At 38.1% G+C, this 25,241-nt stretch overlaps 1 protein-coding gene across 8 annotated transcripts in view; it reads left to right on the plus strand.

Moving 5' to 3' along the window:
- The window catches only part of nrxn3a (neurexin 3a), a 157,347-nt gene that overhangs the window by 79,288 nt on the left and 52,818 nt on the right, over positions 1-25,241 (plus strand). For 5 of the 8 annotated variants that reach the window (XM_061083135.1, XM_061083130.1, XM_061083133.1 and 2 more), the window contains 5 exons: positions 7,016-7,309; positions 7,723-7,870; positions 8,269-8,652; positions 19,327-19,530; positions 24,513-24,632. In XM_061083135.1, coding sequence (XP_060939118.1) covers positions 7,016-7,309; positions 7,723-7,870; positions 8,269-8,652; positions 19,327-19,530; positions 24,513-24,632 — 1,150 coding nt within the window. Of the gene's footprint in view, positions 1-7,015; positions 7,310-7,722; positions 7,871-8,268; positions 8,653-19,326; positions 19,531-21,443; positions 21,471-24,512; positions 24,633-25,241 lie in introns of all 8 variants that reach the window. The other 3 variants (XM_061083128.1, XM_061083129.1, XM_061083131.1) reach the window with 1 other exon arrangement.

Below are 25,241 nucleotides of genomic sequence, written 5' to 3' on the forward strand. Positions count from 1 at the left end.
ATTGTACATGTAGCCTATCCTTATATAGCTAAGTACCACATTGATGTTCCGCGGAGTCGACATGATATGAATCATTGTTCTGCAGGATATAAACCATCAAACATAAAATGCACAGATGTAGGCTAAAATTATAAGATTGTTGCTGACACACCACCTTCTGCACATTCTGCAATTGTCATAACATTCAGAAAATTGTATATTCTGCATGCCTCTGTCGCTGTCTAGCTCTGTAGCCTCTGCTTCTTCATAGGCCGGAGTTTTGTGTGTAAGGATATTTCACTCTGATATATATGATAGATGCATTTATCATAGATGCATTTATAATTTCACAATCAAGCATTCATATATTGTGCTAAGCCTCACATACTGTCATCCATATTAATTATTTAAAACATTTGGGATCAGATAGTTTGGTGCTGACTATGTATAATTACAGGAAGCTGTGATGCAGAACCATGGAGAATGGTATAAATTATCTGAGATATTAAGGATTGAAGTCTAAGGGCCTGATCTACTAAGGTCCCAGATAAAGAGTGCTAAATTGCATGTGCATTATAACAGATTGCACGTTTGGTTGGTGTGCATTTTGCGAGTAATCTCCTAAAAATTATTGCATACATGATAACAGGTGCAAACATGGTATGGCAGTAGTATTTAAATCGTTTCCACCATGGAGCATTACGAAGAGCAGAGTGACCGCAAGAGCAAAGTGAAATTTAATGCCATGGAATTGGAGGTGTTAGTGGAAGAGGCAAACCAACATTTTGTTTGAAATGTTAATATGATGCAAAGAAACGCGATATGGGAGAGTATCTGCGAGAAAGTAAATGCTATGGGTAAAACAAAAAGAACAACCTCCGAAAATAAGAGAACCTAAGAGAAGAATAGCTCATACTAAAACATCTGCAAATAAAACAGGTGGGGGGGCCGGTGGAAGAGATGCCTCTGACCAATATTGAGCAGCAGGTGCAGTTCACTTTCTGAAAAATCCTGTTCTCTCCGTTTTCTTCCTGCCGTCTCCTCCTTAGCCATCTACACTCGAACAACGCTGTGCTTGATCACCTCAATTATTTTCAGGCTTTATAAATCACAATGCGTGTGCTAAATTAAATGAATAGCATCTACTCCTGTTGTTCTGCACGCAATCCTTTGTGTGCACCGTAAGTAGATCAGCTTTTATGTTTTTTTTGCGCGTGAAATCATGTTTGCTCACGTTTTTACTCAGGCAAACCTTAAGTAGATCAAGCCCTAAGAGCCTATGAAGCCGTTTTCAGACATGACCACTAGAGGATCTCCAGAGAAATGGGTCCAGACTTTCTCCAGAGTTTGCCTTTCACAGTTTCCCGCTCAGACAGCTTCACAACAGCACCAAATCCTCCGAAGGATTCGGGTGAGGGTGGTGCAGCAGGCAGAGGCAGGATGTAATTTATTGATTGTGCTGCGAAGATCCCAAGTTTTTTGAAGGGAACACAGGAACACATAGAGCCCCTGTGGAGAAAGTCCAAAGGGTCTCCAGAGTTCAGTGCATGTCTGAGACCAGCTTATGACAGTCGGGCGATATCACAGTGACATCACCTGAAGAGTTGCCTCAATAACCGCTCATCCAAAACACTTCAGTCGAAAACTGCTTCTCCCTTAGGTTGTCAGAAATTCCCCTGCCTATAATTTCCACTCGATTGGTAGAAATGTGAAGAACAGACAGACAGAGAGAGATTTCTGGATTCTCCATTTTGAGCTCTTTCAAACACCCAACTGGCTATTTTTTAACTACAAAACACCTACCAGCCACAACAAAGAAATGTTGGCTTCACAGATCAATAGCTGTCATCTCCCCTGAGCTTGTCACTGGATGACTCAGACAGACAGCTGACATGACTCAGATGCTCTCAGAGTGTTTTCAACACAAAGACAGGCTGCTTTTAGACTCATCCACACAAAAAAAATAACAAAAATGCTAACATCGAACTCTATATACAAGAAACAAATAGTAGATACTATTTAGAATTCATACAAAGTTAACTGTGAGAGTGCCAAAAATATCTAAGCACGAGAAACACTGTGTGGAGATCAAGTTAGATGCCAGAGTAACAGTCTGGCGTTGACAGGAAGGTAACCGACGGGAAATGGGATGTACGTCATACTACATTGTGCAAGTAGAGAATAACAGTTCTCGACAGCTCATTGATTTTTTTATATTCGACGGCTGGTAAAAACATTCTTTGGATCTTAATAAGGCTTTTTTAAACAATTGCTAACCCTAATGGTTTGGACATGCTCGATTTGCAGCCATAGACATCATGTATTACCTTATAAATACAAAAATTTGCAAATGTGACTCTGTGAGATTGGTTAATCACACAGTCCTTTGCTACTCAGTCTGAGGACGTTACTATTCACAGGGAACAATAAAGAACCAATTATCTGCAGGACTCTTTTATAGAGTCACATGGCCATAAATTCCATCAATGTTCACAATGGTCCAGGTTAAGTAAAGTGCACATTTTAGTGCTGAGTCTCAAAATTCCAACTTCTTCTTATTGGTCGGATCTGAGAATTCAACTGATTAGGTAGAAGAGGAATTGTGTCTCATGGGTGTCACTAACATTGCTTCCAAATTACATATTTTAGTAGCCTCCCCCTTGGTAAAAATGAAAATTAACCAAGTAATGTCTGAATGTTTCAGAATGTTCCTCTTTAACAGGTAAGAGGCTAGATGCCCATCTTAAACCTCTACACCTTAACGCCCACACCACTGGCTGTATGAGCAGACAGCTAAGCCCTGACCTGCAGCGTGTCGCAGGCCTATGTTGTTTGCACAGGCAGCGTGTCAGCTGGTATGATCAGTGGACTAGTGGCAGAAACTTGGACTATGGGCGAGAAGGTCTCTGGTTCGTCTCTGATTTGACTCCACGGAGAAACAAAAAAAAGATGAACCTGGATTGATCTGTCCAAAAATCCAAGAGGATTCTCCCTACCCTGCCTAGTGCCCCTGAGCAAGGCACCTTACTCTCCTAACATCTGCTCCCCGGGCGCCGTACTTGGCTGCCCACTGCTCTGTGTGTCTGGCACCAGATGGGTTAAAAGCAGAGGTTAAATTTCCCCTTGCATGAGTGTGCCTGTGCATGTCTGTGCATGTGTGTGGGATAAATAAAATAAAATGTATGTATGTATCTACAATGAAAAGTAAGACGTTCTGCTTCGCACATGCGGCGCTCATGCAGCCAGTGTCGCTCGGACATCAAGGTTGACATGTTGAAGCTGCATTACTCTCATGATGATGATGATGACATTTTATTGTCACGATGAAAACCCTTATAATGTATATAGGTAAATTTAACCAATCTCTGTAAAAATTCTCCTGAATATATGGTACCTTCACATCTTACCATGAGGAGGGTTATCCTGAAGATTCATTTCAACCTGTATTATGTCCTGAGGGACAACTAAATTTACTGCTGTTTAATAGCTTTTTGATACCCCTCTGTCACATTTTGATCAAATGAGCAGGTTCAGAGTACCATCCATAACCCAGGTTCACCCCAGCTGCAGAAGCAGTGGTTGCAGGTTTGAGCTTTGCATTCTCATTATGGACAGAAGCCCTTTCACTTTTTATCTGCTATTTGTACATGATGCAGATGTCCTTGCTACTGGTTGTTGTGGAAATCGGTGTAAAAATATCTGTGGAACTTATTGGCAGAGAGTATGGATCCTTGGTGCTGCAGAATCCAGATTCAGATCTTTATAGAGTAAAGATGAACACAACAAATACATAATAACTCACTATTATAACATCATAGCAGTTAACAATAGAGACAGAAATGTGGATTATTTTATTATTAATATTCTCCACTAAGACAGTTGTTTACTTTCCCGTCTGTGCTGGCGGTGAGTCTGAAGAGATTGTCATTCTTATTTAGGCTTTTGTTTTGGAAGAGAAAGCGATGGAGCCGCTGAAGGGGCTCAGGTTACTTATGTTCAGTCAGAGCAGCATACATAATGGTTGTTTCTTGTAGGGAGGTGGGGGAATGAGATAGATGGATCTGGAAGGAGAGAGAGCAGAAGGGATGTAACAGAAACAGAAGGAAAGGCAATAAAGTAAGGAGAGAAGAGGAAAAAGACAATCTTCCATCTAGTCCCCAAGCACCTTAAGGGATAAGTTGATTTACTGTCAAATCTGCGTTGGAATATCGATAATCTCGGTCAATCCCCTCAATCTACCTACTCAGCCATCGCTGGCTTCTTTTAGAGAGAACCCTGGGCGAGGAACAGGCGCAAAGACATTAATATAAAAGAGAGGGAAATTGAAGAGATGGTGTGTTTGTTTTGTGTATGTATGTGCCTTAAAATATAACCAGACAGTGGAAGTTTCTCTGCCTAGAAAATTAGAGGGGAAAAAGGCCCTCAATTTGCTACTTAAGCAGATTTCCATTTACACACACAACCCCTTCCGTGACAGCATCCTCCCGTTGTTATTGACATAATTTAGTGCTGCTGTGATAAAAGATTGGCCTCTTAGTGTTTTTCATTAACTTTCCATGATTGAAAAGACACTTCCTCATACAGGAAGCTGTTTGGGTTAAAATGAGCTTCATGGCGAGCAACGTAAACCGTGTATCTGGGTATGAATGCAGCCCAGGAAGGTCTGTAGCTTGTCTGTAGGGTTAATTCAGTGTGAACTTTGTGAGCATGAAGGTGGAGTCTGGTACTCTGCACTACCAATCACTGATACTGAGTTTTTGACTTTTATTTTCTTTAATTTGTTGTACTCCTAATAGACTGCAAAGACAATAGACTGCATCCGGGCATTACTAGAAGCAGTCTTATGTTCAAGTTTTGTTCTACTTAAATCCCTAAATATTTTCTAATCTGCTCTGTAAATGGACACTTTTTTTGGGCAGACAATTCTTTGCTAATGCAACTCAATTAGTCAACAGTAGATAAATAATCACCACTTTGTTAATCAATCAATAGTTTCAGTTGGTCATGCAGAATTAAGTTTGAGGACTTTTTAATTATCTCATAAGGGCATTATCCTGCACAGCACTGTACTTCATGGAGTCAGCCGCAGATATCTTGAACTGGTCGTCACATGTCATCAAAAGCTGTCATCAATGTGTTCCTTTTGTTGTTCATTAACACGTTCGCAGACTAAAATGCACCTGGATGCATTTGAATAGATCAGTAACAGCAGTGAAACGTCCACTTTACGATAGGGAATTGAACTTGTCCACATCTGCACTAGCCATAATGTTTGATTACGAAAATGCTTCAGCGGTGCAACTCTGTCATATTAGACGCTGCAGATAAATGGTTGTGAATTGGCTCTCTGAGAGGAAGGGGAGTAACATTAGAAGATGTGTGTATCTAAAAGTACATTTGTGTTTTCTTGTGGTTGCATAATTTATCTTAAAAAGATCTGTACCTCACAAACAATAACTACTTCCATTAAATACAAATCATAATAATGATGAATAACAATCTTAATTTTACCTGTATAATATGTGCTGCTTTAATTATTCCTAATAATGTTTTGTAATATTTTACAATTCTCCCTCAGAAGCATAAAACCTTTTGAATATGCATCAACATTTACTCGACAATATACGTTACTGATTCGTTACTGGTTCTTACCACTGGTTATCCACAAGCAAATCATAAACAATTATTATGTTTTTCAGATAAGTATAGTCATTTTACCCATGTTATGGTTGACAGATCTTTTGCCGGGCTCTTGAATTAGTTGAGGGAAGCCACGCATCTGCTAAGTCTGTGTGTGTGAATGAGTGAGAGAGAGAGAGAGAGAGAGAGAGATTGTGTCTGCTTCTTTTGTCAAGTCATTAGTCAGTGTGAGGCAGAGCAGACCATTTCATGTGACAAAGAATACATTCTCAGTCTAATCTTATGTTGGTATTCACTTGAAGCAGACGGTGGTTCCTCTTTTTGATGAGGACCATTGATGTAAAGACGTGTGTCCCCTTGTGCAAACATGAAGCTTAAATATCCCAGGCATGGGAGAAGATGAGAAGGGGTTCACTTTTCTGCAGCAAGCTACCAAGGCTTGATCAAAATGATTTGGAATCTCTTTTGGGGGGTTGTCATACTTTCTATCTTTATATACAGTTTAGTGGTGAGACATTCATGATTTTGCATTTCAGGATGCAGGAACTTCAATTGAATAAAGGTCAGAATTTTAGGCTGTAATAGTGACCCCAGTTTCCGATATAGAGCAGTTCAACTCATTTGTTGTTTATTTATAAATTTGATCAATTTTATGAAAACAATGTAACAATATGAAAGATCTCATACTGATCAACATGTAGAGCTGTATATAAACACTGGTGAGTTTCATTTTCTGCTACAGCAGGCGGCTGTTTTCAGAAACTGTACACTCAGTATTTGCGCAGCACCAAACAGCAGATGGGCACATTTTGTGATGAGCTGGTGAACACATTTTGTGTGTGAAGACGGGGATACTGAAGTTCTCCTCACTTTAGAGTGGGTGGAGTAGGGTATGGATCAAAAAGCACAGCCTGCATACACATGAAGGTTTGACTAATGTTCAGTGGAAGCTAATTCTTCAGTCACATCAGTGTTTTGAGTTTTTCAATGTTAAACTTGTCAGAACCTATAATAACCTCAGGTAGGGTAAGAAACGTACCTTTATTAGACCATGGTGCCTCTAATACCATTAGGAAAAAGATGCACATCTCTTTTAGGCCTGTTTCTATAATTTGTGTGGAGGAATCACTACGGGAGAGAATGTGAGTGAGCTGGGAGCAGCTAGTAGACCTGTAGAGGCTGCCAAAATCGATTTGCCCACTCTGCAATCCAATACCTGATCACCTTTGTGTTATTTTCAGGTTTAACATGGAAAATTGCATCTTGCTTTATTAACAATGTTAACTCTTGGAATTTTAACATCAAGTATTTGGTTGAGTAATCCAAGTTTCAATATCCATGTTTGAACACACCTACGCAGATGTGTGAATGTAATGCTATAATTTCTCTATCACAGGTGATATATAAGAACAATGACATCCGACTCGAGTTGTCCCGCTTGGCTCGAATCGTGGACCCTAAGATGAAAATCCAGGGTGAGGTGTCCTACAAGTGTGAGAATGTGGCCACCTTGGACCCCATTTCTTTTGAGACTCCCGAGGCCTACATCAGCCTCCCCAAGTGGAACACCAAGCGGATGGGATCCATATCTTTCGATTTCCGCACGACTGAGCCCAATGGCCTAATCCTCTTCACCCATGGCAAACCCCAGGAGCGCAAAGATGCCGCCCGCAGCCAGAAGAACACCAAGGTCAGTCCAAAGTCATCAAGATTTCATTGTGTTTGATTTCTCTTCTGCTCAAAGAAATGCCATCCTAACCATATGTGCTAATATTTAGTCAGAAGGACTTATGAATCCTCTTGACGACTGGTCAAATGTGCTTCAGACAAAACAGCAAAGCCAGTTGCATTTCACCTAAAAGCTAAAGATAACATGGAAGACCAAGAATCACAGAGATCATATATATTATTTTGGCCAATTGAAGTGAAGAAATGTTTACTCATTAAACTTCATAACAGGTTGCATACATCTATGACTTACAAGCATTTAAACCAAGGATGTTTCTCCCTCAATTTATATTTGAATACTTTTAATAAATATTCACATAAATATATTGTATTTATGAGCTGCAATCGACATAAACAATTTGTGTTTGGGTCCAGGTGGATTTCTTTGCTGTAGAGCTGCTGGATGGCAGCCTCTACCTGCTGTTGGACATGGGCTCTGGGACTATCAAAGTGAAGGCCACCCAGACAAAGGTCAATGATGGTGCCTGGTATCACGTGGACATCCAGAGAGATGGACGCTCAGGTCAGTTGTGATGGCAAAGGCGATGAATTATTTTCCATATAATTAAGGAACAGATTTGTTTTTGAAAATAACTTTTTTTAAATGAAATCAAACTGTTTTTCCAATTCGCATGAATGGAAAAGTGGTTGCAATTAAGTTGGACTCATTATTGAAATAGAAAGAACACACAGTCGAAAGACCTGCAGATTGGGGTTAGGTTGAATAGAGACTCCACAGGAATGTGAGTGAATTGTTCCTAGTCTAATAAAAATAGCACCAAATGTTTTTTCGTGATCCGATCTTGATACGTAACTGTTAAATTTTCCCCTTAATGTTTTTAGAATGATTTCTTCCTGAAATGACATCAGTGCCTCCTGCACTACTGTCACTAATCTAATCTCCCTCCATACCTACCACAGGTACAATTTCTGTAAACAGCAGAAGGACCCCATTCACAGCCAGCGGTGAGAGTGAGATTCTAGACCTGGAGGGCGATATGTATTTAGGGGGGCTTCCCAACGATCGCACCAACCTCATACTGCCCACTGAGCTCTGGACAGCGATGCTCAACTATGGCTATGTTGGCTGTATACGCGACCTCTTCATTGACGGTCGAAGTAAGGATATCCGTCAAATTGCTGAGGCACAAAATGGTGCTGGCATCAAACCGTCGTGCAACAAGCAGCCAGGCAAGCAGTGTGAGAGCTACCCATGCAAACACCAAGGTGTCTGCAAGGAAGGCTGGAACCGATTCATTTGTGACTGCACTGGGACTGGCTTCTGGTCACGCACCTGTGAGAGAGGTAAATGTTTGCATGTCAAATTCTCTTACATAATTTTAAGAACAGACTGCTGAGACGATGCAATGCTGCCTCATGCTGCAGATTTTACCTGTCATTGTAACTTTTATAAAAGAAGTCTTGATCAAAGGCTATATCGAATGCTGTAATAGAAGACAGATGAAAAAGGGAGAAACATATAAACAGCTGGCATGCTGTAGATTATGTGATGCTAAGAGAGGGTTTTTTAGAACAAAATATTTTATTTGTATAGTGCCAAATCATAATATACATTACCTTAAGGCACATTAAATAGAAGGTCAAAACCTTAAAAACTAAAACAGTTCCCACAAGGAGTAACACTTTGGCATTTGTGGAGAGAAACACTGGACTCAATGTGCTCGTCATCTGCCTCGACCGGTTGGGGGCAGAGGAAAATGGGGAAGAGAGGAGAGATGGATGGAAAAGATGGGAGAAAAGAGAGAGATATGGGGAGCAGGAGGAGGAGAAGGAGAGAGAGAGGAGAGAGATACAAGGAACAGTTGTCTACCATGCCCTTTGCAACAGATCTGTTCGCTAACACATGAAAATGGAGAAGGAGCCCCTGAAAATGAACACAGCTTCTATCTTAACAGCTAAATCTAACTTTATGTGTCTGTTTCTTTATCTGGGTTTGAGTTGGGGGTTTTGACCTTTAAGTTGGATTCACATGGGACAATGTCATTCCCTGTGAGATTCCAAGTAGGTGTGGTATTCCACTTAAATGGGCAAGTTGATTGCTGTGCACAATGTGGATGACATCACTGATGGAAATATAGCTGGGTAAGCAGCATGAAAAGTCAGGCTGTAAACAAACCAGGTTGGCAGTGCTTATTTGGAAGAGAAAATATAGGTCAATAAAAAAAAAATCTCTGCTCAACAATTACTATTGTGGCCACCAGCCAGGACTAGAACTTGGCTCGAGCAAACTTGCAGGTTCGTTTTTTGTGGCGAATGCTCAATAAGACAAACTAAACAACCAAGGGAGCATGTCAAATAACATTGTGAGATAGTTCTTGAGTGACTGGTCCTGAATGTTTCATATAGTGGGCCAGACCAGCATGTTCATTATAAAACCAGGTTACAAATATTAATAGAAAATAACTGATACACTATCGAGTTTTGAAATGTAAACAGAAAATTTTAGATTTAGTGACATACTATTATCCCACCTCGTTCTTCATATAACTGCAGACTGTGTGTTTACTGCTCATCTCACAGTGATTGACCTTTAAAACAACTTTTTTTGTTCACACATAAATCTCATATGCAGTTAATAACTGTTAATGTCTGACATTGATTATTGTGGAATATATATATGCCCAAAGCTAGAATGCTTCAGAGAACAAAGAGCTTCACAAATCTTTTTAATCGTTGACCTTATAGCATATTATAGACATACAAAAAAACCACACATCTCATGTAAATGTATCTATTGTTGCAAATTAACCAAATCCACATGACCGACATCTCCAATAATGAAAAAAGATCGATCAGGGTGTGTTTTGTTCGTTAATCACTGATTCTGAGGGACCCGGACAGAGAACATTTCCTCCAGCAAAGTTCTCGAACATCTAACTAGCATCATAATTCAATGTAATATATATTTGAATATAAGGTATATCAATGTGTGTAGTCAGCAACTGACAGCCAAATAAAAAAAAGTGAATTGCAATAATATTTTTAAGAAAATTGATTGTTTATTATTATTGATAATAATTAAGCACTCTACTAAATAAATGCTCCTTTCCATTGTCAAGTAAACAACAAGTAAATATTAAAAAGTCAACATCAACAGCATGTAAACAGCATGTAACATGATACTTCACTTTCAAAAGATGTAACCGTCACTCTCCACATACTTCTATGCATTTTGTGATGTACTGTAGACATAGTTGTTAAGCAATACATCAACTAGAGGGCAGCGCAGTATTGACAGCGTCTGACAACAGCGATGTGATATGTACGTTTTTAGAAAAAGGTATAAGTGGTTGTTTGTCCTCGTGCCCAAGGTAAGTTGTTTCCTACCAACACGCATAGTCTCTTGTTTCAACTGCTAGCTGCACTTCACCCCATGATATCCCGTGGTACTGCTCTTTTTCATTTGTCTCTTCCGTAGCTTTTAGAAAACATGCAAAAATACAGACAAAATTTGCGTAGACAGAGGGCCTTGTTTGTTTCTGTAAATTTGTCCAACTTTTATCATTAATGAGACTTAAGTTAACATTATCATGTCAACATTTTAACGTCAGCATTCAGCCTGTTTCCGGAAAATAAATTGTTGTGTCATGTAGTTTTCTCATTGAGACCAGTGAAAGTGCAGGTGTCGGTCTTTCTCAATTCATTTAGACAGGAGCCCAGTCTTGAGTGGTGAGACTTTAAGAGTAGCCAAGTGGAAAGAGATGAGGCAGCCACTGTGCGCCAATCAAACAAAAACGCAAATGTCTTCATATGTAAAGTGCTTTCAATGTGATCCATGAATTTACTCATTCTGATGACATCTTAAGACAAGTTGAATCCATAACCCAGAGTTACTGCAAGTCCATGGTTTTAATATCTGAAAACCTCCTAAGGTAAGGTTATTTCAATGGACCCTGGGCCTCTGACTTCTTATTTGGTTTGGAGGCAGTGTGCATGGCTTTTTTACTTAACCAAGATCATATGACTCATAACAATTAGGACCCAGTGTCTTTTAAACTGAATGTTTGGAGTGAAGAGCCAATACTGGTGTTGGGAGAACAAACCAGCAGAGTTCCCAGTAGTCAGCTTATATGTCTCGACGGTCAGGCTGCCAAGTTACAGTAAGTTAAATGAACATGGCCAAGTTGTTAAAGGTTTAGAAAGTACTCATTTTCGTACTGCAGTTAGCAATGCACTGTGTATGAACATGAACACTCAAACAGCAACAAACAGCTTATAAGACAGCTGAACAAAGCAACAGACACTGCCTTGTCCCTGATGATGAGAATGATGATACAGAAGTGCTAAAGTTGCTGCCAGCCACAAACACTCCAACCTGCAGACTGCCTGTATACCCCATGCTGGTGCAACTCTTTAACAAAAGTCTGAACCAGTTTGTTTACTAAGTTGCAGTTTGTTATAGCGATTCATTTATTTGCTCTTACTTAAAAGTGGCCGGAGTATTTGCTCAAAACTGCATGAAACATTTTCTCTATTGAATTTATTGTTCCATAAACCACACCACCCTAAGTATTTTACAAAAGTCAAATACAAATACGTTTTAGTCACATTACAGTGAGTTTGTTATGCACCATTTAGAATACACAGCAGCATTGTTTTACTTAGTTCCATATACACAAAATCGAATGCAGAACAATAATTTTACCTTTTACAAAAGATGATGATGTTCAGCTATGCATTAGTGGTGAATTGGACTTAATTATACCAAGATGTTTTTCCATTGATGCTGACCCCATTAACTCACACTAGTGGCAAAGAAATAAAAAAGACATTTCAATATAATGAAGTCTGTGACAGGAACACAACTAACTAAGATTTCAATAATAAAATCTCTGGCAGTTGTGTTGCATCGGAACAATTCCATATGTCTACCATCAAAGATTTCAAGACTAGTGCCGAATCTCCACTCACTGTTGAAGTCTGTCCTTCTTCACATCATTCGCTTAATTGCATATTCACTATCGTCAAGGTAGACAGTTTACATGACAATAAAACAATTTAAATATTGCATCTGACTGTTACATCTCAAAACTGATGTTTCATGATATATTTAATAATCAATATTGGTTATTGTCTTGACAGCATCAGTATGGGGACTGTATTGTTTTTGGCCAAAGGACCCCACAGTGGTTTTAAAAGCTTACCAGTAACCTTATACGTCCCTTTTCTGCCACAGCATCCAGACTTTAATAAAGACTGGTCAGAGTTGAAAACTAATTAACACATCCCCAACCCACACAAATTGGTCCTACTGCTTTTTAGCATATCAAATAACTGCTTTCCGATCATATCTCTCTACCTATAGCAGGTTTTTCTCTCTCTTCATCCAGTGGGCTGCTGGATAATTATTTCCCCTGAATCTCATTTAATTCTTGAAAAGAAAAGTTATGGGGCATCAGTGGATCAATCTGATATTTCACCTTAAATCATTTTGCAAGGGATATTTTATTGAAATATTGCAATATGATTACCAGAAGCCGAAGATTTCATTATGTCTTTTTTTATTAACACTATCACCTCTAATAGATATTCTCATGTAAGAACATCGTTCTATTATGATATATTTAGGTCATTCCTTTAACAGTATCCAAATGAAAACATTATATCATCCACTGGACTTATTATATGTAAAATACATCACAGCACTTACTCTTGGGCAGAGGAACATTTTGGTCTAATTAACATTAGTTTATACAGAAGATTAACGATTTTTTATAAATGCTAACATATCTTTGGCTCAAACAAGCAATCTTTGCTAAGCAATCTATACAGGAAGGAATCCTAACGATACCATAGATAAAGGTCAAGGACGTGTCGTGACAACAAGTAACCATTTTCAGTAGAGTCCTTTCATTTCCTGTGTGGTATAAGTTTCCCTTATCTTTAGTTTGATATTTAAATTGCACTTTCAAGCACACTGACTGCCGCTGTTGAACTACAGACTTCGACATTTATTAATTTGGCAGAAGCTTTTACGCAAAGTGATGTGCAAATGTGGTTCAATCAAAGGCACAGTAGATCAAAGAGTCTTGAGAAAAACAAGGCTGAAACAAGGCTTGGTAGATAATGTAGTGTAACATTTAAGTATGTTGCATGTTTTTTTAAGCAACTGATTGATAGAGACAGTGAGGTAGACTCTGAAAACATTGGACTTCGGTTGAACTTGAAAACTGGTTCCATCATCAATTAATTAATCAAATTGTATTTCGAAATATATACAAAACAACATCAAGGTGCAACATCCTGTGGCCTTAACCCTCGACATGAGTAAGGAAAAACCATCAAGAAAAAAGTAGGAACCTCAGAGAGAGCCACATGTGAGGGATCCCTCCCAAAGGACGGACAGAAGTGCAATAGTGTAACATGTAACAGAACCATGAAATGACCAGTAAGAAAAGAGTTTGCAGGTGCTTGTAAATGAGGATGTTTATACACCTGAGCGAGGGGATTCAGCTGCGTGGCTTTGAATGTGACGCTAAAAGATTATGCTATTCTGATCTGATCACGTATTTCAGTCTGTAGAAGGTTCCAAAGAATGGCTGTGTCATTGGATTATGATCACCAACATATGAAGAACTATGTTAAATAAAGGGTGGGTGAAAAATGATGGTTACTACACATAAATCACATGATCATTACATTTATCTATCAGGATGCACATCAGAGCCAATTCATGTCATCTTTTGTTAATTTTTTTGACAGAAAATCATGCCCCCAGAACCGCAAAGGTCTTTTAATCTGAAACATCTGTGCAGGAAGTGTTGAGTATGATTGACAGAAGCTTCAAACCTAGTACTAAAACAGCAAAATAGAGCTAATTACGGAAATTAAATTAACCCAGCACCAGAGTGATAAATGCATCATATCTCTGTCCCTGTAGTGATGCAATCAGTGCTGTGAAATGTACACAATGCTGAGGTTTTTTGTAAGACAACAGGTAATCATGGAGGAAGTGTTGAGTTTGAATTACAACAAATCAAAACTAGAGCAGATGCAATTACCCACTCATTCACAAACCCCTACTTTTGCAGGTTCATGACAAGCAACAATAACAAGGGCCAGTGGAAAATCCGACTGTTCACTTTGAATGTTTATTTTATACTTAGAAGAAATGCATTTAGTTGTACACTATTTTGACAAAGGATTTTGGGAAACAAAATGCACTATATAGGATATTAAAAATGTCAATGGCACTACAAAATGGAGAAATAGTGGACTATATGGTGATTAGTGAGTGATTTCTGACACAGTCCATGTCTCACTCAGCTGGTAAGCCTTTATCTAAAGTTGTCCCTGCAGCTATTTGCTATGTTTCATTAAAGGATGATGCAAACTTGAGGGTAATCGGGCAGATTATAGACCCGATTAGACCCGATTCGACTATGGGTTAGGAACCGATTATAAACCAGGTGGAGCCGATTATCTGCACTTATAATCCGAAAGTGTGAAGGGTTTACAAAATAATCTTAATGCTACTGATTCTGTCTGAGCCTTCATGATCTCAAACTGTAAATATCAATAACAAGGTGCTCCAGCAAAATACAGATCATACGCACAATTGCCACTAAGAGCGAGCTGACCTGGAAGCGTTACCTATGTTGCGTGCTTGTGCAGCTACGACAAAATACAACAATACATTTACAGCTCACCTCTAGCTCTCGCTACAAAATCTTATTCCACCCTTTCCTTCTCTCTTTTGTTTTTCACTGCAAAACAGAACACATGCAAGTGCAGCAAGCTGACAACATTGATTCTCCATGTTTGTTTTTCTTCTGAAGTCTCGTTTTCTCATGCAAATTTTTGTGAGATCTCTGGAATCCCTTCAGTGAAATTGTTTCCTCCAAACAACAATGAGACTCATTTGGTTTTTGGTTCTTAAGGACCAAACAGCACAGGTTTTATGACAACAGTTTCCTCATATATCTAAACCTCTGTACAACCCACATGCAATAAATGGTCATTGGGTTTAGCTGGGAAGGTCAGTCAGTTAAAAGTGTAACAATCCGTTGGTCACACTCTATAGGGACATCGCACATGCACGTCATTACAGACACATGCACAAACACACACACACACGCAAAATAACAACCAAGAAATATGACATATGAGTTAATCTGACAGCTCGGCTCAGAGCTGTAATGAGAATTAAATTGTATATATTACACCGGGCCATCATCTGACACCTTGTCAAACAGACATCCCTCCCAGATGCCTGTGTGTCCAAACATGGCCATTAATTTCATGTGCAGTTGAGGATGAACCCGGGCACATGTGAACAAACAGGTGAACAGAGAGCAGAGTGATATTTATCATCACCTCATTGTTCATATGAAGGTTTTGAGGTAAATTTATAATCAGTTTAGACCAAAAGATACGTATTCCTTTTTATTTTGCATTAGCAAAAAAACACAGCATGAGGACAACATTTTATACAAGCCAAAACACTACAGTACCGTAGTATCAAAAAATACGATGCTGTGTTTATTTTATATATATTTATATTTATATTTTATATTTATGTCTGGCTGAACAAAAATTATAACTCAGGGAGAGCTTGTTATATCTGACCTGAGATAAAGGAATGAACATGAAACATCACAATAATCTTGCATTTGTGGTTCATATGATTCTGTATGATGCAGTTTTTGTCTGCTATAGATACTTGATGCTACCCCTCTTCTGGGGTATATAACATCTTCACAACAGTCATCATTCTTCTGTACTTATACAAACTGTATATCAACAATGTCAGTGATACCCTGATAGTACAGTTAAGTAAACGACCTAAAAATAATAACCATTCAATTATTTACCTTTATACCTATGAAAGCTATCTTAAGCTAAATATCCTTTACAGTTTGTGTTTAGCAACATATCTAAACGAAATGTCGGGCAATGCAACAATTATCAGTGGCACACCTTGTTAAAGCCTTATGAGATAAATTGTGATTTGTGAATATGGGCTATACAAATAAAATTTGATTGATTGACAATGTTTCCAAAGGTATATACTGTCGGGGCATTTAAGCATAATTAAGCAGTTGGACAGTATAAAGGAAACCTCAGCAGAAGGACCAATGAATGTCTGCCTCAGTTAAATGGGCCTTACATGTGGGTGTGTTCAGTCAACCAGCAGGTTTGGACTTGGACAGACTGTCCACATTATGAAGCAAACTCTGCAGACGACAGCGACTTTACAGAGAATAAACTACTACAGAGTGATATCTGTCACTTTGACTCATACTCTCTTACAGTAAATTAGCCCTGGTTGGAAAGAGGTTTATTTGTCATTTAGACACATCAAGACCGCTGTTCATTTTCCATACATTTTAAATCATAACCATACACGTTTGCTAATGTTAAATAACAATTTGGAAGCCTGTGACAATGTTGTCAAGCTGTAATAGGAAAGTCAATACAGAAATATGTTGTTTCATTGATGAGACTGCAGCCAGTTTTGAAGAGCTGGTCCAGATGTATCCTGCTGTTGAACTGTCTGCAGGCCTGAGAATCCTCACTACAGTCGGCAGTCAGTGTTTAAATATCCATATGCAGGGATGCATTTTAGATCTGTGTATTTCTGTGCGTGTTGGTTTTTTCTGGGCCTGCCTGTCCAGAAAATGAGTTATAACTGTAAAGCAGACTCTACTGAGCCTGTCAGGTTTCTGAGTCTAGTCTAAAAAGTAAGAAAACATATAGTGTATACAGTATACATCTGTCACTATATGTTTGAAAAAACAAACAGAAAGGAACAGAAACATCTGGTTTTTGTTGCATATCTTTGCCTATATAAATGTTAGATTATACATCAACAACACAACAACACAACTTGTTTTATTTAAAAAACACAAGAAAACATGATGTTTGTTGATTAAGTCAAGTCAATGTAATTGAACTAACCTTGGTCAGCAATACTATGAAGGAGTAAAGTCCATCAGATGTAATGACCATGGATGTAACATCCTTTTCCATTTCTTGAAATGCTGTTGTGTATTTTGTTTTGTTCTATTGAGATAACTTCAGACAGCATAAGGTAATACAATTATTAACAGGCAAATGTAATGTTATAAATTTAATGAATGCACTATATATGACATTTTTTAATTGTCAGTTTATAGCACCCTTAAATCTGCTCATAACAAAACTATTTAAGCTGTTATTCTAAATGCACGCTACAGACGTTTGAAGTTAAACTATATCACTCCTTGGTATAGTTTAATCTTCAGCCTATTCTGCATGTTTATGTCCTTGAAGTCCATCTACTGCCACTTTTAGTTTTTCACTCTCCATTTTCCCCTGTCTTTCTCAGAACTCTTGTTTCTCAAAACCTCCATTTTCGATATGTCAGTTATAAGGCTCATCACAAATCAAGTGATAGCTTGTTTTTATTTTCTCCTACTCTTGGTTCCATCCATCATTTCTACTTCCTCACCTCCTATTTTCTTCCCCTCTTGCTTTGCTGACTGCAGAATTTCCAGGCAGACAGACGGACTGTGTCTCCACCCTCTGGCCACTTGATAAAACTTCATCCTTCTCGTCATGCAGCAAAACTGAACAAAGGGCGTTTAGAGGACACGTAATGTCTCAGCATATTATTGGTTCATTTATCAAATTAAGTTAATGTGACAGGCCAAATAATCGCCTCAGATTGATGCCAGTCGAGTGCACGAAAACAGCAACCAGCACTGCTTCGATGAATGTAAGATGAAGTGGAACAGAGACTGGGCAGTAACAGGGAAATAACAGCAATAAAAACACCAGCCTGTGGTGTCTAGCTGCTGATTCTGTTGGATCCTGGCTGTGAGCTTTCATTAAAGAAATAGAGAGCTTAAAGTTGCCTAAACACATTTTGTTTTTTTCCCGCCTCGTTCTACTTCCTGTTCTCTGCTGGTGAGGAATCAAGTCTTAAAATAGCAGCAGATCCAGTTTTAAGCTGTGTTCTCATAGCACTTGAAAACTTGAAAAGCCAAAAGTTCTGTGAACAAACAAAATGCTGCCGGTGGATATGAAAGACCAAGATGAAAAGGGGGCTGGGAGATGGGATAAGGGAGAAAAGAGGCCTGTTTTCATGAGTCTACACACTGTAAGACATGGAATCAACATGGCTAACTGCAACAATCCGAAGTGACAGTAATATCTATTGGCTTAATTATTGGTATGTTGCTGCCTTATACCACCACCTGTTGATCAGTCCTTATGCACAAGCTTGGGACAAACAAAACCTATACCCACTGATATAAGTACACCTCTCCATGGTACATTCAGGGTACCTTTGACCTGCCACACTGGAATTTTTGTATTGTTTTTAGCCAAGACAAGTATCCGTCATTTCTCTGTGATGGTCCTTCTAGACAAACTGACACTTTGGAAATATTTAACTTTTCTCTGGTTCTAGGACCTCCATAGCAACAACAAGGCTCCTTCACAAATTTCCTCTCTGAATTAGGTTTCAGCTTCTTAGCTATTAGCTCACTCACCAGAATAACATTGTCTCTGTCAGAATGTGATTTTGTGACGGTTGCTTGTTGGACGATGACATTTCTCTTCGATGACATGCAACAACTCTGAATGAGTTTTTTTCACCCTGATTGTGACCTGAACTGCCAGAAAGGATGTGGCTTTTCACATTATTTTCCTTTATCAAAGAAATAAATATTGCTATCATTCGAATTTCTTTGTATTTCTAAGTCGTCTTTTGGGCCAGCGGAGGAGCACCAAAGTTACGTTTATTTGTCTTTTCTACACCTATGGTAGGCTACATATTAATGTTATACAGTGTTGACCTCAGTGTCATGGTCTGTACCAAAGCAGTGGACGAAGCCATCCACATTGCCAGTCTTGAGATCGCTGGCATGACTGATTGAATATTGGCACAAAGTATCATGTTGTCACAGGGAATGACTTTAACCTTACCTGACATATGGCTAACATCTCTATGCACCGGTATTTCTTCCACAGAGGCTTCCATCCTCTCCTATGATGGCAGCATGTACATGAAGGTGGTGATGCCAATTATCATGCACACCGAGGCGGAGGACGTCTCCATGCGTTTTCGTTCCCAGCGAGCCTATGGCCTTCTCATGGCCACCAACTCCCAAGACTCAGCCGACACACTCAGGCTGGAGTTGGATGGGGGTCGCGTCAAACTCACGGTCAACCTAGGTATCGTATGACCCCCACCCCACCCAAACCATCTGCCTCCACACCCACATCCTTCACCATGAGATGGTCTACTGTTGAGCAGTGACCTCTCTGTCCTTTCACTCCTCTCACTCTCTTTCTGTCTATCTTCTATCTCGTCTTTTCATCACTTATTCATCCCTACGTTCCCTTAAAGGTTCCTACCAGCTTTAGAACATAGATAAGACAGTTTTTATCTATTGCATGGGTGTTAATGCGTTTTGTGCTCACAGATAACCACGGACTGCTTCCTGAATACAACTATATACTGGACAGCTTGGGCTATACCATCATAACTTATATTATTTCAGTGGTTAACAAGTATGGCCCATCTTTGAAAAAGGCAAACCATAGTCATATCCATGTTCTTATTTACAGAACTTTTGAGACAGTCACAGCACAATAATCAGAATACATGTTGTGATGTAGAGATAATGGGCTTTAAAGTCTAATCTCTAATAAAGTATTTTCAAAGAACAAAGTGTGCTGAGACTTTCTAAGAGGTGACCTCCACCAAGTATGCCCTCTGGTCTTCAGTCCATCATTCTACAGGACATTTGGAGAATCCATTCTTGTCTTTCTCACTAACCAAATTTTTCAGTCTGACATCAAGTAATTTCTCTTTCATCCTCCTGTTTTTTCTGGGTGGTTGTTTTATTTGCTGGCAATGGTGTCTATTATGAAAGTCTATGCTTTTTTTTTTTCCAGTGTTATGTTTTTACGTTTTCCCCCTGCGAACTTCATTTTCCATCATGCTTTGTCAAAAGATGGTATTCACCCCTTCAAAGGCCTTAAGCCTGCGGCCCGTCAGGTGAACAGCCCGAGAACAGAGCCCAGCAAAACCTACAGCTGGCTGTGACCCCAAATACTTCCAGTCATAATATGTAAAGAATAATATAATGAAAATGTAGTTACTTTTATATTTTGTCTAAAAAGTATATCCATTAAATATCACAAAATGTAAGAATGATACCTATGTTAGCAGACATTAAAGCTTGTTTGCCAAAACATGGCTAGATTAATTCTAATCTGACTATATTAATTCATGTAAATCATACCCTAGAGTAATTCAAAGTTTTTACAGCTCAAATTGGTCTGTGCCTTTATAATTTCTTAGCCCAGGTTAATCTGCGTGATGTCCTAAATGTGTAATACAGATTTAGCCTCTGATCCATCCATAGGGTTACACTTGTTAGCATAGCATAGTACTCCAGATGCAGTGGTTGGGGTTCCTGTGCCTCTGCATGGTGCTGGTGCTGATTGGATCGTGGCTGTTTGCTCCCACTTTTCTGTTGCGGTTGACGACACATGAAACCACCAGCCACATGGCGACCAACCCTCACTGTCATTATAGCCTATGTCATGGTCACACTATTGTCTTACCAATTAAAATTGTCGCTGAACGATTTACTAATGTGATTTTGATTTGCTAATATAAGATCTATGGCTCTAAAAACAATTGCAGCTGTCACCTTGTTGGTGCAGAGACTTAGACTTTTCTAATCTGAATATTTCAAAACTAAATCCATCAGGCAGTGCTGGGTTGGAAAATTCATGTAGCTGGTACTACAAGTGGCCATTTTAGTGTAAATACTGTGCCTAAACAATTCATACATTTGAAGACTGGTACAAGCTCTAAAAAAGCATCTTGCACAATTCTATGACAAATCCAGCAATATTGTATGCACTATTAAATGCTTGTTTTGGAAAATGTAATATGTACAATCTATTTCATAATAATACGGCATTGATTTAAATATACGTTTCAAAGGAATAAAATGGCCACCTTTCTGCATGTGTACGTCCCCGGAAGGGTGGACTTTTTGTTTTTGGATGTCTGCAGCAGTAACCTTGAAGGATGCAATTTCATCTGTCATTTATTCTTCCCCATCTAGACTGTATCAGGATAAACTGTAACTCCAGTAAGTTAACACTCAAGTTTCATTTTGCTTTCTATGTTTATGATCTGTTGATGATTTTTACGAAGGAAATATGTGGTTTTTTTTTCTTTGTTTTTTTTCTTGAAATGTGTGTCACACTTCTCTTAAGCCTATCGTGTGGAGGATGAGTATGAGTTGGTTTGAGTACCGTTAGCAGAAAAAGCCTCAGTCAAATGGAAGGAATGATGACTTACTTTAATAATTACTTTAATCTTAACGTCTTTCTTTTAAAATCCAGCACATTATTTTCTACCAATAGTTCTGATGTCCCATTTACTATTTACATTTATAAAAAAAACCGAGCCATGCTCACATTGTTATGCACTACTATGCAGTAACAAAATACACTATATTTTTAATTTTGCTAGAAGGAAATCCATTGTATATATACGAGTTGACATTAAGTGATTAAAATCTGAGAAGCAGGTTTTTGCACATTTTTTCATTCAATTTAGAGAGAAAATGGCATTGTCTGTCTTTGCTACTCTAATACATTTGGTGCCAGTATCTATTTGAATAGTGTTTTGAAGATTTTAGTCCTTCTACCTATTAATATCAGTTATGAAAAATTTACTAATTAGTATAAATTATAAGAACATTTAAATGCACCATTTATAAGTAATAGATGAGACTCTACTTTGTTTTGTTTCAATAGCCCAAAACATTTAGATCAATATGGAGCAGTATTTGTTTAGAAGACTTAAGATGAAAAGGTGACATACAGTTTTTTAAAAATCTGGTAAAACAGCAGTCCAGAATGAGGGTAATAATTGAAAGATATTTATTATCAACTTTACCAACATAGCCAAAGCACGGAGGTGCAAACAGAACAGCATTTCCCCCTTAATGAATACAATCTATCTTAAAACTATCAGTGTACTTTATGTGTCTTATGCAGTAAGACATCACACATGTAGGAATGTCATACAGTGTAGAGACCCAAGGTAAACCTAATTGTTTAAGAGATAAAACATTGGATGATTAAGTGATGATGTACACCAGATATGTGTATTCATATTCTCAGACCAAAAACTTGTCTGATAAATAATCTCACTTTCTTTTACTCCTAAAGGTCCAGTGTGTAAGATTTAGTAGTAATGTTTTCAATAGTGTGTTTTATCTAAATTGTACAAATTGTTGTTTTCTTGACCCAAAATGGGCCCTTTATATGTAAATACTTTATATTTACATCAGGAGCGGGTTCTCTCTACGGAGCCCACCATGTTTTTTACAGTAGCCCAAACTGGACAAAATAAATAACTTTTGAGTTTTTTTTACCCCTGAAGGTTACCACAGATTGTCTTTCATGTTCAGAAGGGGAGGGTTAGGTGAGGGGTTTTCAGCTGCAACCTGACACTTCAACAGTAGATTTCACTAAATTCTACACACTGAACCTTTAAAAGGAACATAGCTTACATCAGAGAGGACTTTCTATCTTGGAATCTAAAAATGATTTTGTCAGATAAATTCACATCAGGTTACAATCTACATGTTATAAGTTTAGACATGATGATTCAGTTTAATTTACTGAATCACTGGTAGTTTACCAGTGACTCTGCTGCTTGTACAACCTTACATTATTTATATTATCATAGTTGTGCAGCAGCATGCTGCCATTAATAATTAGTGATCATTTTTAGATCTTCGCGTTTACATCAGTTATTTTAATTCAAAATAATAAATAATCAGTAATTACAGATCAAGACGCGGAAACGGTCAGTTGATATATACAAGTAATTTAGTTAATTTTATCACTAGAAATTCATGTACAATCAATATAATCTTGTTGATATGAAATAGTAGAAGAGATCAAGGGATTGCACTGTTTAGTTCATAATATGAACTCTCATACACAGAAATGACAAGGATTCTTATGTATGATGCATGTAGTGAAACAAAGAAACCCCAACATTTCAATTGGATAAACTTACAATTCTAATGTAGTTACATGTGAGCAAATAAACAATAAACATGTGAGCTTTGTAGGGAAACAGTCTCAGATTTCAACAATGCTGTTCCATCTGTGCAGGCATGTGCACATCATTTATCTAAATTGTCCCTGTTGCTGTGTGGTGCCTACAGTCAAAGGAAAGAAAAGGATTATGGAACCTTTTTCACGGATTACATTCAGAGACAAGTGAAAGACAATTAGAAAGACTCACATTAGAATCATTACAGATTCTGCATTTATTAATGCCGATATTTGACAGAAAATACAATCAGGTTTGTAAAATACTTGTGAAATTGTAGAACAATGTGTAAGAGGCAAAAAATAGCTGTATAATTGGCCCCAATGGCAACAAATCTAACACCCGAAACGTTCATATCGTTTTTTTAAATGGTTATTTGTAATGGATTTGAAAGGCTCGACAAACAATGTCTTCCTGCCAACTGAACTTCTCATTAGGAAACACTACAAATGAAATTAGTGAGAAGTCTTTCCAAATCAATCAGGATTTTGAAACACTGAAAAATGGTTATTTAGGAGCTAGTATCTCACCTCACGGCTTTTTAAACAATCTACACATTTCTGTATTTCCTATTTAAGGTAAAATTAGATAATAGATCAAAAACATTTGGGAAAGGCTAAGTCTAAAAGATAAAAAAATTGAGCATGTGTTCGGGTGGCTTAATTTAATACAACGAGAAAAGAAGCTGTAAGGAAGGAAAGTAACATTAAAATAAAGTATTTCATAAGTAAATGTAATTTGTTCTACTTTTCCTTTCAAACTATTGAAGAGTCATTACTCTGTTCTGCAGTGTAGTGGTCAGGTTTATTTTAAGAGAATGACTTTATGTCATGGGTGTCAAGTCGTTTGTATATTTTAACTGTATATTTCACTGACTAAACCATACCTCTGTTTCCTGAAGGCGTAAGAACTAGTTAGAAAACTAGTTTGCAAATCTAAAAAGCTTGGTGTTTAAATTCTGCCATTGATTCCAGGCTGACTGGTGAGGAAACAAAGGTTTGGTTTTAGCCTCATGTCCTGTGTCTTTAACTCTGTGATTGACCATTGTTCTCAGGCAAGGGACCGGAGAACCTGTATGCTGGGCAAAAGCTCAATGATAATGAATGGCATACAGTGCGTGTGGTGCGTCGCGGCAAAACCTACAAGCTAACGGTTGACGATGATGTAGCAGAAGGTACTTAACTACAACAACTCGGATTGTGCTTGACGAAATGTACTATTTTTTTTCTTTCAAAGAGGTATTGCATCATACTGTGGTGTGTTGCCATAGAGACCGCCAGTATAAGTATGTAACTGCTATAAAGAAAACATGAAGACATGTAGCTAGAGCCCGACCGATTTGTGAATTTGTCCATAAAGGTCAGCTGATATGAGCCTTTCACAGACATATCAGTATCTTCAGGAGTTGTGCAAGTGTAAATTGGAAACCAGGCAAGAATGTCTAGTTGCCTACGTAAACTTGTTGAACTCCTGAAGTTACCATGACGTGGATGGCTGAGAATCTTCACAGATACATTTGCCAATATGAAAACGTTTTTTTCAAAGAATAAGCAGAAAAGATGTCCCCTTATGTTTATATTTTAGATTCCAAATATGTATAATATATTTAATTTGATTAATTAATTTATATTCAGTTGTTATTTCTGTTCATATTTATAAAATGTGTATGGTTAAACTATAGAATACAAAGCCAAAAACATCTTCTGAATCTGTAGACATTTTTACATGCACACACACACATACACATCAAACAATAGATAGATAGATAGATAGATAGATAGAT

This window comes from Limanda limanda, chromosome 12, assembly GCF_963576545.1.
Source record: "Limanda limanda chromosome 12, fLimLim1.1, whole genome shotgun sequence".
Classification (NCBI taxonomy): Eukaryota; Metazoa; Chordata; class Actinopteri; order Pleuronectiformes; family Pleuronectidae; genus Limanda; species Limanda limanda.